At 36.5% G+C, this 14,629-nt stretch overlaps 1 protein-coding gene across 7 annotated transcripts in view; it reads right to left on the bottom strand.

The window, feature by feature from the left end:
* The window catches only part of IQCK (IQ motif containing K), a 153,587-nt gene that overhangs the window by 19,178 nt on the left and 119,780 nt on the right, over window positions 1–14,629 (bottom strand). The window contains exons 8-9 of one of the 7 annotated variants that reach the window (XM_074205304.1): window positions 11,524–11,635; window positions 2,744–4,521 (exon numbers count right to left, since the gene is read on the bottom strand). The exons of 1 other annotated variant lie outside the window; for it this stretch is intronic. In XM_074205304.1, coding sequence (XP_074061405.1) covers window positions 4,439–4,521; window positions 11,524–11,635 — 195 coding nt within the window. In that variant the 3' untranslated portion in view covers window positions 2,744–4,438. Of the gene's footprint in view, window positions 1–2,743; window positions 4,522–10,133; window positions 11,636–14,629 lie in introns of those variants that run through there. 5 more of the 7 variants (XM_074205303.1, XM_074205300.1, XM_074205305.1 and 2 more) reach the window with 5 other exon arrangements.

The raw sequence follows: 14,629 nt of genomic DNA, 5'->3' as shown, positions 1-14,629 counted from the left end.
ATTCACATTTTCTCCTGGAAATATTGCCAATATTTGAGTAAAAAGTAACAAATATCCTTAGAAAACTCTAAACATTTAATAATTCACCAAATCATTGGATTTCAGAGATGACAGAAATAATTTTGTATTAACCCCTTTCTTTACAGATGAGGAAACTATATCCCATAGAGGGGAGATGATTTACTTAAAATTTCATAGCTTGTTAATTGTAAACCTGGAATTAGAGCACAACTCTCCTCCTCACTTATAGTCCTGGTAAAATTCCATTATAATGAATGATACTTCAAACAAATGTACATCCATTACATCACACACACACACACACACACACACACACACACAAACTTCAGCATGGTACAGATTCCCACCAATTGACCTCTATCAACCATGATGATACTTTTTTGGGTGCTCTAAGGAAAATACTTAAAGGGAAGATCCTAACCTGAAGACTTGTTTTCCTGGGTGGTTTTTGAGAAGGAACAAGTGTTGTGAGCTGTTGGGGGAGGAAGTTCCTTATCTACCTGGGTGCTGGGTGGCTATGAATACCTATCACCTCTATTTCTCTGTTCTGACTGTGTAGATTCTTTCCTGATCTCATATGAGTAAGTACTAGAGACTGAACAGGTCAGATTATGACCTTGTCAGCTTTGAAAGGTTGGACAAGACACTGACACTCTGTGCCAGGAGCAGGAGGAGCTGAACATAGTTAGGAGCCAGTCCTGGTGAACAACCTGCTTAACTCATCCCGGCAGTGGATTTATCCAACAGCTGAGATACTGTGCCATGGAAGCAAGCCACTTTCCCCCCCCACCCCCAAAGAGATGCCATGGCATCTAGAAAGCAGAAGATGTCTATAATGAGTCTAAAGCATGGGGGGAGGGGAGAGGGAAGAAGGGTCTCTTCATCCTTCATCCCTAAAGGAGTTCAATAAAATTGCATACAAAGCTATTCCATGCAAAAATCCTACAAATAATTTATGTCAATGATTTTTTCTCATGTAATAACAGATTCTCCCCAAAGAATAATACTTAACAAGTAATTTCTCCACTTTTGCTTTTACTTGCGTGTGAATTCATTTGGTTCTGTCTTGTTATAACCTCAGTATTTTGTTTACACTTGATTCCTTATTTTGTATTTTTACTTTATTTGTTTTTGCTCATGGTTATTACTTTTGCAAATTTTTTAAAATGTGAGTGCTTTCTATAGTCCTAGCCAGTTAATACCAAGGCTGCTTTGTTCTTTTAGAGGTATTTTAAAAGTATTCATGATTTCTTAAATTGAATTTCATTTCCATTTGAAACAAAAGAGCAATGAAAGTTACCATTCCTTGATCCTGATTTAACATGACATTTTACCATAATTTTTATTATAAATAAAACATCACTGTATGATCAGCTGAGTTACAAAGGGTAACTTAACTTCCCTGAAAAGGAGATTTTATGGCAGAAACACAGGGGAGTGTCAGAACTATAAGGAAAGGGCAGCTAAGTGGTACAGTGGATAAAGCAATGGCCCTGAAGGCAGAAGGATTTGAGTTCAAATCCTGTCTCAGACACCGAATAATTACTTATCTGTGTGACCGTGGGCAAATCACTTAATTCTGTTGCCTTGCCAAAAAAAAAACTATAAGGAAAGTTTCTTTTTGCTTTCTGGGAAGAGGGAAAGACTAAGCCCTCACTGAAAGATCTGACTTCTCTCTCTCCATCACATGATGATCACCTGATTTATGACCTTCTCAACGTGTGACAGAGAAAGGAATGAAAAGAAGAATTTTCAAAGCTGCATGACTATGAAGTTCACAGAATAGTTGGGCAAACTTATGGACAGCTGGATCACTTGGCAATGCTGGTCTTGCCACTCTTGTTTTGAGTTAGTTGTTGTGTTGGAAAGGCTGTGATCAATCTATTGAGTTAGTCTTTCCATTCTATGTATGTGCCTATTAACATGTACAGACACAGAAAGTCACAGTGTGTGGCAGCTTTCTGGGTCATGCTACAAGTTACATTTTCTTCCCCAGCTTCCCACATTGACCAGTCTTGTTCCAGAAGAGCAAATGGTAAAGGACAGCTGTGGAAGCATGGTTTTGCATGGAGATTTCAGTAATGGAATATAGAAGCGTCTCAGAGCTGAAAGGAACCTTAGAGATCATATAACTTCATTTTACATCTTACTGCTAACATAATTAAGGCTCAGAGTGATCACATAAAAACTCCCAAGGTTATAGGAGGCAAAATGTGATGTTACAAAAGATAGACTCATGGGAACAACAAAAACAGAACAAAACCCAATATGTATACTAAAAAGGTTAAAGAACCCAAGAATTCAAGCACAGACACAAGAGCAAAGACATTAGAACAGAGAGATGGTTACATTAAGGGCAGCTATTAAAAGAGAAAGAGAAATATTCAGAGGATTAAAAAAATTAAGAAACTAAGATGAACTTGAATAAAGAAGGGGTGGAGACCCAAGATAAATAACATTGTCTGGTATGCCCCCTTTTAAATTTTATACAGCTGAGATCTGGTTAAAAGTTTTATAAGGGAAATATGTGTCAAAATAACTGCTTAAACAAGTGGTAGACCACCCATCTTCCACATGCCTACCATAGCAAAACCCCACTGTTCACACCAGACCATTTAAAGGTTTAAGAAATCCAATGGAAAACTATAGTAAATTACTTCTTCCATCCCAGAACTGCATAAATGTCATTGGAAACTCCTCCCTCCCCCCCACCCCACCTCTACCAAGCCAACACTGGCATAGGGTGGCCTAACAAAATGACCAGAGACAGCCAGGGATATGTGAAGTTTGAAAGAATCTGAATATGAAGGCAGTAAGAACTGTAGTATATAGGAATATAATGAAATATGTTTCTGCCATAAGAAATGATAAAAGGATGATTTCTAAAAATTCTGTGTAATGAAATGATACAGAGTGAAGTAGCTGAACCAGGAGAATAATTTAAACAAGGACAGTAACTTGGTAAAGAAAAACAGCTTTGAATGACTTAGAACTGATTAGCTTAATAACCAACCAAATCACCAGAGGACCTGTGAGAAAGTTGTTACCTACCTCCTTACTAAACACTGTGTGCTTGCAACTATGATTGTAAAAGTCAACACTCCTAGCATAGTTTGTAAGACAATAGCAATTATAGCAAGAACCCCTCCAGGAAAAAACTTATTTGGGCTGCATTTTAATAAACCACAGACTTTAATGAATTCATAGGTGACCATCTATATTAACTTAAGTTACTTTGGTTGGTATCATGAAAATCTTTCCACTAAAATTGTAAATACTAAGAAGACCATTCACCTAAACAAATAAAGAGGTAAATCCCTGAAAAAGAAAGTTTTAATTCATTCTTCTCATCCTTCCCCTGTCCTGGGATTTTTCAGACACTTAAGAGGAAAATATATTATGGATATGCAATCTTTTATATTCTTTAAGTGAATTTTATTAATGTACATATTGTGGTCATCATGGTATCACTACATTGTAGTGTGTACCTTAACCTACAATATCTGAGAGTAATATCAGTGGCATGAGGAAAATGAAAAAGATGTCAGAAGGCAAAAAAATGTCAAAAGAGAAATATATTTGTAGAAAGTGTGGGGAAGGAGTCATGTTTTTTGGTTAGGGAACTAGAAAATTCTAGACTTTGAGGAGTAAAGAATATAAATGAGAGAGAAATGAAAGTTGAAAACTATCTTCTATTTTTTTTTGTTTTGTTTTTTAGGTTTTTTTGCAAGGCAAATGGGGTTAAGTGGCTTGCCCAAGGCCACACAGCTAGGTAATTATTAAGTGTCTGAGACTGGATTTGAACCCAGGTACTCCTGACACTGCACCACTTAGCCACCCCAACTATCTTCTATTTATAGAACTTTTTTCTTAAGAGCTTAAATCATTTTCACACAATGACTTCATTTGTTCCCTTTCATGAAGCATAACTGCGTAAATGGGAAAAAAGAGGCACAGAGATTATACTAGTGGTCAAAAGTCACTCAATTCATTATCATTTAAAATGGAGATCAGAGTGAAAAGCAAGTAGATACTCACTGGAAAATCTTGCCAACAAGAGTGAGGGAGGAAGTTGTACATGAATAACCAGTAGCATTTCACCCTTGGAAACATCTGATCTGGATCAATGAGGGATCATCTTTTTGATCTAGAGAATTTCCAATGTCTTCAGGGAGGGAAATCCATAGTATACATGTGGCTTCTACAGCTCATCAGATTTAGTTCTTCAAAAGTTTGGAGGCTGACATGATAGTAATGTGGCCAAAAATAGTAACTTTTTGACCAATTAGGTTAGGCTTGCAATTGTATACTCTCATAACCAGTACTGTGTCAACTGAATAATATATCAATGGAGCCAATGGTTTCAAACTATTTTTTTTCTATTCATAACTACATATAAATAGTTACTATGAATATGTTAATTGTGTAAGAAGTATAAATGAGTTGGAGAGCCAAAATATATGTAGTGTGGTTGTCTTGTACTTCCAAATTCAAGGACATCTTAAATAAAAGAAATAGAATAAATTAAAGTTTATGTCCATATATCCCAAACTTCAAAGATTTCAAAAGCATTTACTTGTTTGGGGAAAAATAATTATTCCTTAATTTTTCCCCTTTCAAGAATTTTATCTTCTACAATACCACTATCTCAATCAGTTAAATTGTCCCTTTCAAACAACCATAGTAACTGGTAAGGTCAATACATTAAAATATGTAAAGCACTAAAAATGTAAGCTCTGATATCACAGAATATACATGAATGTAATAGTAAGAAGAAAACATATACATATACACACATATATATATTTATATATAATTAGTTTATCACTTTATCACTTTCTTGAAACTTCTCACATAAATCATGGATACTTAACTACATAATTCATTTGAAAACTGCCATATAATAGAAATTTTAAACAAACCACTGAACTAGAAGGGGTAACTTAAAATAATATTTTGGGCAACTGGATGACTGTGATTCTCACTATAAGCATTAAAAATAATTAATATGAAATATTAATACAGGATGTTCCAGAAGTTCTAGTGCAGTTTTCAGTTTTAATAGCTTAAATGTGTATTTTAAATAATTCATTTGAAGCACTGGGGCATAATGGATAGAGAACTAGTCTCAGAACAAAGAAGATGGGGCAGCTAGGTAGTGCAGTGGATAGAGCACTGGCCCTGAAGTCAGGAGGACCTGAGTTCAAGTCCAACCTCAGACATTTAATAATTACCTAGCTGTGTGACATTGGGAAAGTCACTTTAATGCCATTGCCTGACAAAAAGCAAAAACAAAAACAGAACAAAGACCTTTGGTTTGAATCCCACCTCTGATATACAGGTATCCCTTCTACATCTTGACTTTCTCCATTGAGGTTTCAATATATTGCAGGGTGCATAAGAAATTAAATGGGAATATTGGGGGAGTTTTTCTGAAACCACAGACAACATAAAAAGCCAGCAGATGCAGATTCTATGACCAAATACTTAACCCAAATTTTCAATATAGTACTAAAAATACCCCATAAAAAGAGAAGAAAATCAGACTTCTCTGGTACAAAGGGAGGGCTAAAAGTTTTACATGGATTTTCCAGATTGGGGGGAGGGGAAATAGAAGAGTAAAAGCAGTGGTGCCTGGTGGGCATCTTGCCCTAACCCTTCCCTCCTCTCACTTCCAACCCCAATAAACATGCAGGAGGGATATTCTGTGATCTCTATGCCCTAGGTAATTCTCTAAAACTATAAATTACAAATTATACAAATTATACAAACTACAACTCAACTAAAGGAGAGCACGTTCTATAACAAGAGGACTCTAGACAGATGGAATCAAAGATCTTGTCAAAACAACAACAGTAACAAAACCATAAAGTATACCGATGAAGGCAGCTTCACACAATCTGTCTGAGAAGAATTACTATTGAGACAGGTTCTGACTCAGGGTAATTTGAGGATGTCTGTATTATACCACAATTCTACTACAACTGCTAAAAATACTCTTAACTCAGCCATCCTATGTACAACAAGGATACTGGGGAAAAAAGAATTTCATTTTTTTTCTACACTAGAAATCTCTACAAATAGCTATAAATAAGTAATGCAGTTGTAATGGTTTCTTTTAATTCAAATATTTTCCTTTAAAAAGTCCTCATTTCATTTGCTGTTTGAACAAGGAAGTGCTTAAGAGAAATATGGTTGAAAAATAAATTCAATTTACAGCTTCTCATACTTATTATTTTTAGTATATTTTCCTACTAACCACAGCAATTAGAGTTGTTTAACCTATTTGCAGATGCCTTTGTCACAAATTTTCAGTCTAATTGTAGTGTCTGCTTGGCTAAAGGATTTCTTGTCAAGACCTTGCACATACAGATTTCATGATGTTTAAAATGAACAATTTTACAAATGTGTGTGTTTAACATAATGCTTTAGTCCAGTTATTCTTGGGGGGGGGGGAAACAACAAAATACTTACAAAGATTTCAGCTTTGACTTGGTGGACAGCAATTTTATCCTTGGCACAGGTCTAAAATAGCCTTAATCAATGTAAATCACATGGTGGGGGGGAAGGGCTGGGGAGGACTCTGACAAGACTAGGCGGCTGTGGTTTCTCCACAGAGAAGTCAAAGGAGTATTCTAGTCTCCAGTGAGCACTCCTTCCTAGTACAAAAGCTTTCATGTCTTCTATGTAGCAATTACAGTACCTTCCCATAAGTCTCCTTTCTAATTAACCTCAAATTTGATTGAGGACAGGCTTAACAGGAGAATTTTTTCCCCATTTGATTGAGTCCTCTTTACTTTTACACCGAGTGTGGTAGGCCAAGCAGCACTACCCAATGTGAAGAATTGCATTTGAAAAAGAAAGGAAGGGAGGAAGAAAGGAAGGAAGGAGGGAGGGAAGAAGGAAGGAAGGAAAGAAGGAAGGAAGGAAGGAAGGAAGGAAGGAAGGAAGGAAGGAAGGAAGGAAGGAAGGAAGGGGGGAAGGGGGGAAGGGGGGAAGGAGGGAGAGGGGATGGGAGGGAGGAGTTGTTATGGAGTTATCTTACAAGAGTGCTGGTAAAAATAAAGACTTTAACAACATGGTGATCAACCATGTTGGACTTGTTTATTCCATCAGTACAATAATCAGGGACAATTTTAGGGGATTTGGGATGGAGAATACCATCTGTATCCAGAGAAGGAACTGTGGAGTTTAAATGAAGACCAAACCTTATTATCTTCAATTTTAAAAAGTTATCTTTTGTATTATGTCATCTTGTTATCTCTAATATTTTCTTCCTTCCTTTTGAATCTGATTCTTTTCTCACAACACATTCAATTTCTTTCTTTTTTTTTCAAGGCAATGGTGTTAAGTGACTTGCCCAAGGTCACAGAGCTAGGTAATTATCAAATGTCTGAGACAGGATTTGAATTCATGTACTCATGACTCCAGGGCCTTTGCTCTATCTACTGCACCACCTAGCTGCCCCAACAAATTCAATTTCGATCTATGCTTATCATGGTTGCAAATGTAGAACCTATATCAAATTGCCTCATGTTGGGGGGGAGAGGAGAGGTGAAGGGAGGGAGGAAGAAAACTATAAAACTCAAAACTTTGCAAAAGAAAAAATAAGAATGGTAGAAACTACCATTGTATGCAATTGGAAAAACAAATAAAATATTTATATAATTTAAAAGCTAAGACTAGTTCAAGATAGAAGAAAACTACATTGTTATAAAAAAGATGATTTTATTCTCTAGATCAAGTTCAGTGTTATTATTTTTGTTATAAGTGAAAACAAGGTATTATAAAATCATAATATATATGTTATGTAATAAATATTCATATAACGTATGAACTCATATATGTTCAATAATAAATAAAAAAGGTAATGCTAAGTAGTAGCACTTTTTTTTGCAATTTAAATTGTTAAAGAAGTGTAGGTATTCCACAGAAAATAGACCTGTGCAAATAAATCATTAGTGGCTAAAAAATTAAGGATCATAAAATGTCACTGCTGAAAAGGACTAAAGTCATTGAGTCCAACTTCCTATTTTGCAGATAAGGAACATGACCCAAGAGATGTATTGACTTCCCTCAGGCCAATGGTACCTGGAACACATAAATATTTACTTTTGTAAAAAAACTGAGGTCTCTCAACATTATATACTTCTGAGTCCAGCCTCCCTACAAGAACACTGAACTCCAAACCTGAAACAAATGTCCTTGTTTCATCTAGTTCCTTCTTGACATTTCACAAAATATCTCTTCCTTCTTCCTAAATGTCAATTATGTTTCCTCAATTTGAATGCTGATCAATGAGCCCCCACCATTTATTAAGTACCTACTATGTATCTAGAACTGAGAGACAAAAGACAAGAATGAAGGAAAAGACATTGCTAGAGATGACGTGATCCCTACCTTTATGCTTACTCATTCTGAAATAATTGATTTGTTACAAGTATCATTGACTGCTATAGGAATCATAATACTTCTTATCGAGGGATCTGTGCGCAATTAGTTGGACATGGTATAACAACAAAGAGATCTGGATTTTTAGAACATAGGTAGTAGGTACTGGAGGGATTTGCCATTTCCTTCTCTAGCTCATTTTACAGGTGAGGACACTGAGGCCTTTTATCCACTGTGCATTCAAGTAGGGTAAGTAGGGCAGAGAGGTGGTTGCAGTGGATAGAGTACCTGGCCTGGAATCAAGAAGACTTGAGTTCAAGCTTGACTTCAAAAACTTGGTAGTAATGTGACCCTGGGTAAGTCATTTAACCCTCTTTACTTCAATTTCCTCATCTGTAAAAATGAGCTGGAAAAGATATAGCAAACCCCTCCAGTATCTTTGGCAAGAAAATCCAAATGGCTTCACAAAGAGTCAGATGTGAGTGAAAATGGCAGAACAGCAACACAAAAATCTAAAAATGTATAATGTATACTTCCCAGAGAGTTGATTATTAAACATTTACCGGCACATCCATAACTAGAGGTCCTACTACATGGAGGCAGAATTTTACCTCATAGGTATCACTGGTAGGTAGGGTCTTGGTGGAGTGACAACCCATGACTAGCTGGGAGATAGACATGCTTTAATCAGAAAAAACACGATAAAGGGGAAATGGTATCTTCTATAAAGAAATCATAATCAGGAGAGGAAATCCAGAACCAAAGAGATAAAGCATGGTGAAAAGCATTTCATAGGATAGTAATGGAAGAAAAAAACAAAAAAAAATTTAATTGAAATGTAGAATAGTGACAATCAAGATGGATAATATGTAAGACATGATATTAAAAGGATGGGAAATAATAAAAGAAATTTAAAATTTTTTTAAAAAGTGGGAGATTTCATTTATCCACATATATTTGGGAGAGTTCTTTCTGTCACAAAGCAATGCAGTTAATAACTTATTGAATTGCCTTAATGATCATTGTATTCTTCGAATGGTGAAGGAATCAACAAGAGATAGTCTATTCTAGATTTGATTTTCACTAATAAGAAGGAACTGGTTGTTGGGCAATGATAGGAATCTTGGGAGAAGTGGCTATTCCCTCCTAGTGTTTATGATAGAGAAGTAGAGGAAATTCAGGACTAGTCTGATGTGCACCCTAAATTTAGGGAAAGTACATTTCAAATACCTCAAAGAAATAAGTAAGTTAGCCTTGACTAAAATTCTATAGGGGAAATCAACCCAGGACGAATGGGAAAACTCTCCAGAATGATATTCTGAAAACAAAAAGAGAAATAATTCAGTGAAAAGGGAAAAAGAGAGTTGTCTAAAGAGACTACTGTAGATTCTCAAGAGTACTTCCTAACTAAATTAGAATTTTAAAAGACAGGTAAAGAGGATGGAAACAAGGGTCAGAAATACAGAATAAGTCGCATAGCACTACGAGAAGAGCCACAGAAGAGCTAAAATGAAGATCAAGAAAAGGCTAGCCAGAAAATCTAGACAACATAAAAATTATTTTTTAAAAACTCTATATTGAGAGAACAGCTAGGTGGTGCAGTGAAGTCAGGAAGACCGAGTTCAAATCCTACATCAGACATTTAACTAGCTGTGTGACCCTGAGCAAATAATTTAACCCCATTCCCTTCCTTCCCCACCCCACCCCACAAAAATCTATATTGAAAAAAATAAGGAGGAACAAAGAAGGGATACAACCCTCACCTAGTGAGGAGGATAGTGATAACCAAAAACAGAGAGAATATGTAAATACTTCAATTCTTGTTTTGCTTTTGTTTTCCTTAGCCAAGGACAATGAATGGCTTTTGGACTGAGAAGGACAAAATGAAATAAAAAAAGGTTAATAGCTAATACCTATCATGAATTAGAAGATAGTAAGGAAGTAGCTAGCTACCTTTAATGAATTCAAGTTATCTAGCCCAAATGATCTGCATCTCTGAATACTGAGGGGGAGAAGGGTTAACGCTGGTAGATGTGATTGCTGAGCCACTGTTAGTGATATCTGAAAGACTGTGGGGAATAGGAAAAGTACTACAAAGAAGTAGAAAATCTCTAATGATATCACTGCTTTAAACAGAATATAATTTATCTTCATAATGAGGATCTAGAGATATGATTTTTTAAAGAGCTAAAGGCAAAAGAAATTAAAGTTTGGTTGTTAAAGGTATATGCTTCAGTTGACTGGAAAATTATCCTATCCATAATATTTTATTCTCTGCCAATTCTGAGAAACCACTATATATAAAATCTATGTTCCAAAATGCAGATAGAACTTTGTATTTCTATAATGATGTCAACAGGGTAAAGTGTGGCATGATCCAGAAAAATCTTCTAATTCACTTAAAACCTCAGATAGTTTTGTATTTTACTTATCCACACAATTATTAAAAACATTATCTCAGGTAACTAATTTCTAGTTAGTTATTATTTAACTACTTTATATCATATTTCCTTAGATTAGATTTTTCTCAAAATCCTTTTCAGTTCTAACAGTCTATGATTTTATAACAAAATATTTTTATTTCATGTTGACAAATATAACAACTGCTGATCCACCCTGGGCACTAGAAGAGATTTTTTTTAAAGCCAGAATTTATTTTCCACATATATTCAATTTATTTTAAAACTTTCCTGTGACATTTAGGGGTTCAGACTTGGGATTAGATGAACAACTCATAAAAAATGGCTTCTTATCAAGTTAAGGGTAGTATTGTCTATGTTAAAAGATAGAGTCCACTGAATGCCTTATCTCATAGCCTGTAAAAGTCACCACTGGAAAGAACAAAAATTGTCAGTCTAACAGAAACATGAATTCATCTCTGAGTAGGAAAATTGCCAGGTTAATTGTAACTCATCACCTTAATCTTTCCATAGCTGGATTTTCACATTTAGTCATTTCCAAGTTGGAGCATTTGAGGTCCAAAAAAGATTAATGCTGTATGAATGACCCTTTGAATTCCAGAAAGAAAAAAAAATCTCTCTGGGGTTGGCAGAAGAGTGATACTATTGTTTGAGAATAAACAACTAGATTCTGAATCAGGTAAGGACTGACATTTTTTTTCTTGTTTAGTCCAGAATTCTTTCACCCTTTGACGAATGTGATTATCTTCCCTCAGTTGCTTCTGCCACTGGCGCAATTCTTGGATCTCAGGTTCACAACGAACCTAAAAAAAGTCACACAAGATTTTATTTAGTTTCTATTTGTTCCCTATACATTAATTAATTATTAAAAATTCAATAAAAATTCTTTTCAAGAATATATCATTAACCTCAATAATCAACAGTATTAATGCATCCTCTGTACAACATGTGGTTAAGAGTTAATATCTGTTATTTAGCTCTAAGTCCTTGGGAGTCCTCATTCCTTTTCTCCTCTGACATATTTTGATACCCTTCAAACCTTCTAATACAAGTCAGGGTTCCCCTCTACCTCTTTAGAAGCTTTTGTTTCTTTAGTTTCATACTGAAGCCCTGCTTCCACTTTTAGTAATCAGTTATGTATCTGAATTACAATATGCAGACAATTAATAATCATAAGAAGAGAGCTGATCTCAAAGACAATTAAGACCTGGGTTGTAGTTTTGTCTTTACTGGCTGGCTGTGTGACCCTAAGCAAATCACTTGAGCTCTCAGTATGCTAGGTATTGTGAGGTTCAAAATTATCCAATCTGAAATAAAAGAATGCTGAAGCAGAGCTCTAAGCCAATAGTACTTTATTAAAGGGTCCATAATCCCCTCTAATGAAGTAGACTTTGGGTCTTCCTCTTGATCTGAGGTGCCCCCTTTCCTTAAAGTCTTTGTTCTATAACCCAGATGATAAATAAGAGGCAAAGTAAAACATAGTCTCAGTGGTTGATAGATCTATATTTTGACCTTGCAGAAGAATCTTCAGCATATTATGCTTGCACAGATCAGCTGGTAGAGGATATCCCAAAATGGGCAAAGCTGTTGGTCTTTCACTGGCTCCCTGTTGGCAAAAGAGTGGGGAACAGGCTTCCAGACAATTCTTGCAATGTGAATGAAGATAGGGTCACCCACTGGTCAAGTACTCATAGGACCTGTTGGCCAAGTGGCATAGGGCCATTTCCCTAGTGAAGGGATAACAAGGGTGGCAGTACAATCAAAAATAGCTAGGGGAATTTCCATGTCTTTGAGTTAAGCAAGTAGATTCACTAGATGAACTGTATATAGGTAGACCAAGTACAACAATAACAATCTTACCCCTATGGAATCAAACTCAACTAAGTAATATTAACCAGGGGTCTAAATAAAATAGGCTGCTAAATTAATCATTTCCCATAATAGTTTTCTTAAAATTGCAAATTGCAGAGCAGGGACCAACTTGGATTGGTAGAAGGAGTTTCCTCATGAAGTTTCCTACAGCAGTGAAATTACAGGTACCAGTGCCTATTTCCAGTAATAAAAAGCAACTAATTTATTTTTCATTCCTGCAAAAGTCAGGCATTTTTTTGATATTTAATATTTATTCTCATTTTGTACAATTTTTTATACATTAATAAAATATTTTTGTTTAAGAGTAAACAAAATACCCCCTCCCGCAAAAAATATAGACTCACTTGAGTGATAAAGTAAAGGGGAGAGAAAAAAATTAAAATTAAAAAAATAATAGCAATAATTGTAGGTATGGCCATGTGGCGCAGTAGATGGAGCACCAGCCCCGGAGTCATGAGCACCTGAGCCCACATCCGGTCCTGTACACACAACAATCACCCAGTCGTGTGACATGCAAGCCACCCGAACCCCACTGCCCTGCAAAAACCAAAAAAAAAGAAAAAAACCCAAAATAAAATAAAATAGTAATAATAGTAGGGGTGGCTAGGTGGTGGACAGAGCATTGGCCCTTGAGCACCTGGGTCCAAATCTGGCCTCAGACACCCAATGATCACCCTGCTATGCGGCCCCAGGTGGGCCACCCAGCCCCATTTGCCCTGCACCGCCCCCAAAATAATAATAATAAAAAATGTGCTTGAGTCTTTGTTCCAACACCAACAATTCTGTCACAAGTGGGTCACATTCTTTATGATAAGTCCATGGCAAAAGTTACTTCCATATTTTTCCACTGTTGCCATTGCTGATCGCAACTCCCTCCTTTCGTATTTCTCCACTACCATGTACTATATTTTTCTCTCTCCTTTCACTCTGACTCTGCTGTAGGGTAGCTGAGTGGCACAGCAGACAGATCCCCGGCCCTGGGGCCAAGAGGCCCTGAGCCCCCATACCCCCCCCCTTAGGCCCAGCATCCACCTGGCCCCATGGTCCTGGACAGGCCTTCCAATCCCAGCCCCTTGCAAGAAGTAAAAAAGAAAATGTGTTATATCTGATCACTTGCCCCCCCCATTGGTCCATCCTCTCCTCCTTCCCTCTGTCCCCCCCTTCTTACTCCAGATGCCTATACCCCATCGAATATATATGCTGTTTCCTCTCCTAGCCACCTCTGATGAGAGCAAAGATTCCCTCATTCCCCCTTGCCTTCCCCCTTCCATATCATTGCAGTAGCTCATTGTAATAAAGAAAAATCTTATTACATGAAATATCTTGGCCTATTCCCCCTCTCCTTTTTCTTTCTCCCATTACATTTCCCTTTTTTCTATTGACTCCATTTTTACTCCATATTTTATCTTCAAATTCAGCTTCTTCCTGTGCTTCAACTATAAAAGCTCCCTCTACCTGCTCTATTAACTGAGAAAGTTCATATGAGTATTATCAGTGTCATTTTTATATGCAGGAATACATGCAGTTCATCATCATTAAGTCCCTCATATTTTCCCCTTCTCCTCCAATCTCTATGCTTCACCTCAGTCCTGTATCTGAAGATCAAACCTTCTGTTCAGCTCTGGCCATTCCAACAGGAACATTTAAAATTCCCCTGATTCATTGAAAGTCCATCTTTTTCCCTGGAAGAGGACGTTCAGTTTTGCTGAGTAGTTGATTCTCAGTTGCATTCTAAACTCTTTTGCCTTCTGGTATATTATATTCCAAGACCTACGAGCTTCCAATGTAGCTGCTGCTAAGTCCTGTGTGATCCTGACTGCAGCTCCACAATATTTGAATTGTGTCCTTCTGGTTGCTTGTAATATTTTGTCTTTGACTTGGGAGTTCTGGAACTTGGCTATAATATTCCTAGGGGTTGGTTTTTT

This window comes from Macrotis lagotis, chromosome X, assembly GCF_037893015.1.
Source record: "Macrotis lagotis isolate mMagLag1 chromosome X, bilby.v1.9.chrom.fasta, whole genome shotgun sequence".
Lineage (NCBI taxonomy): Eukaryota > Metazoa > Chordata > Mammalia > Peramelemorphia > Peramelidae > Macrotis > Macrotis lagotis.
Note: the sequence above shows the minus strand (reverse complement) of the source record. Positions and strands in the feature narration are given on the sequence as shown.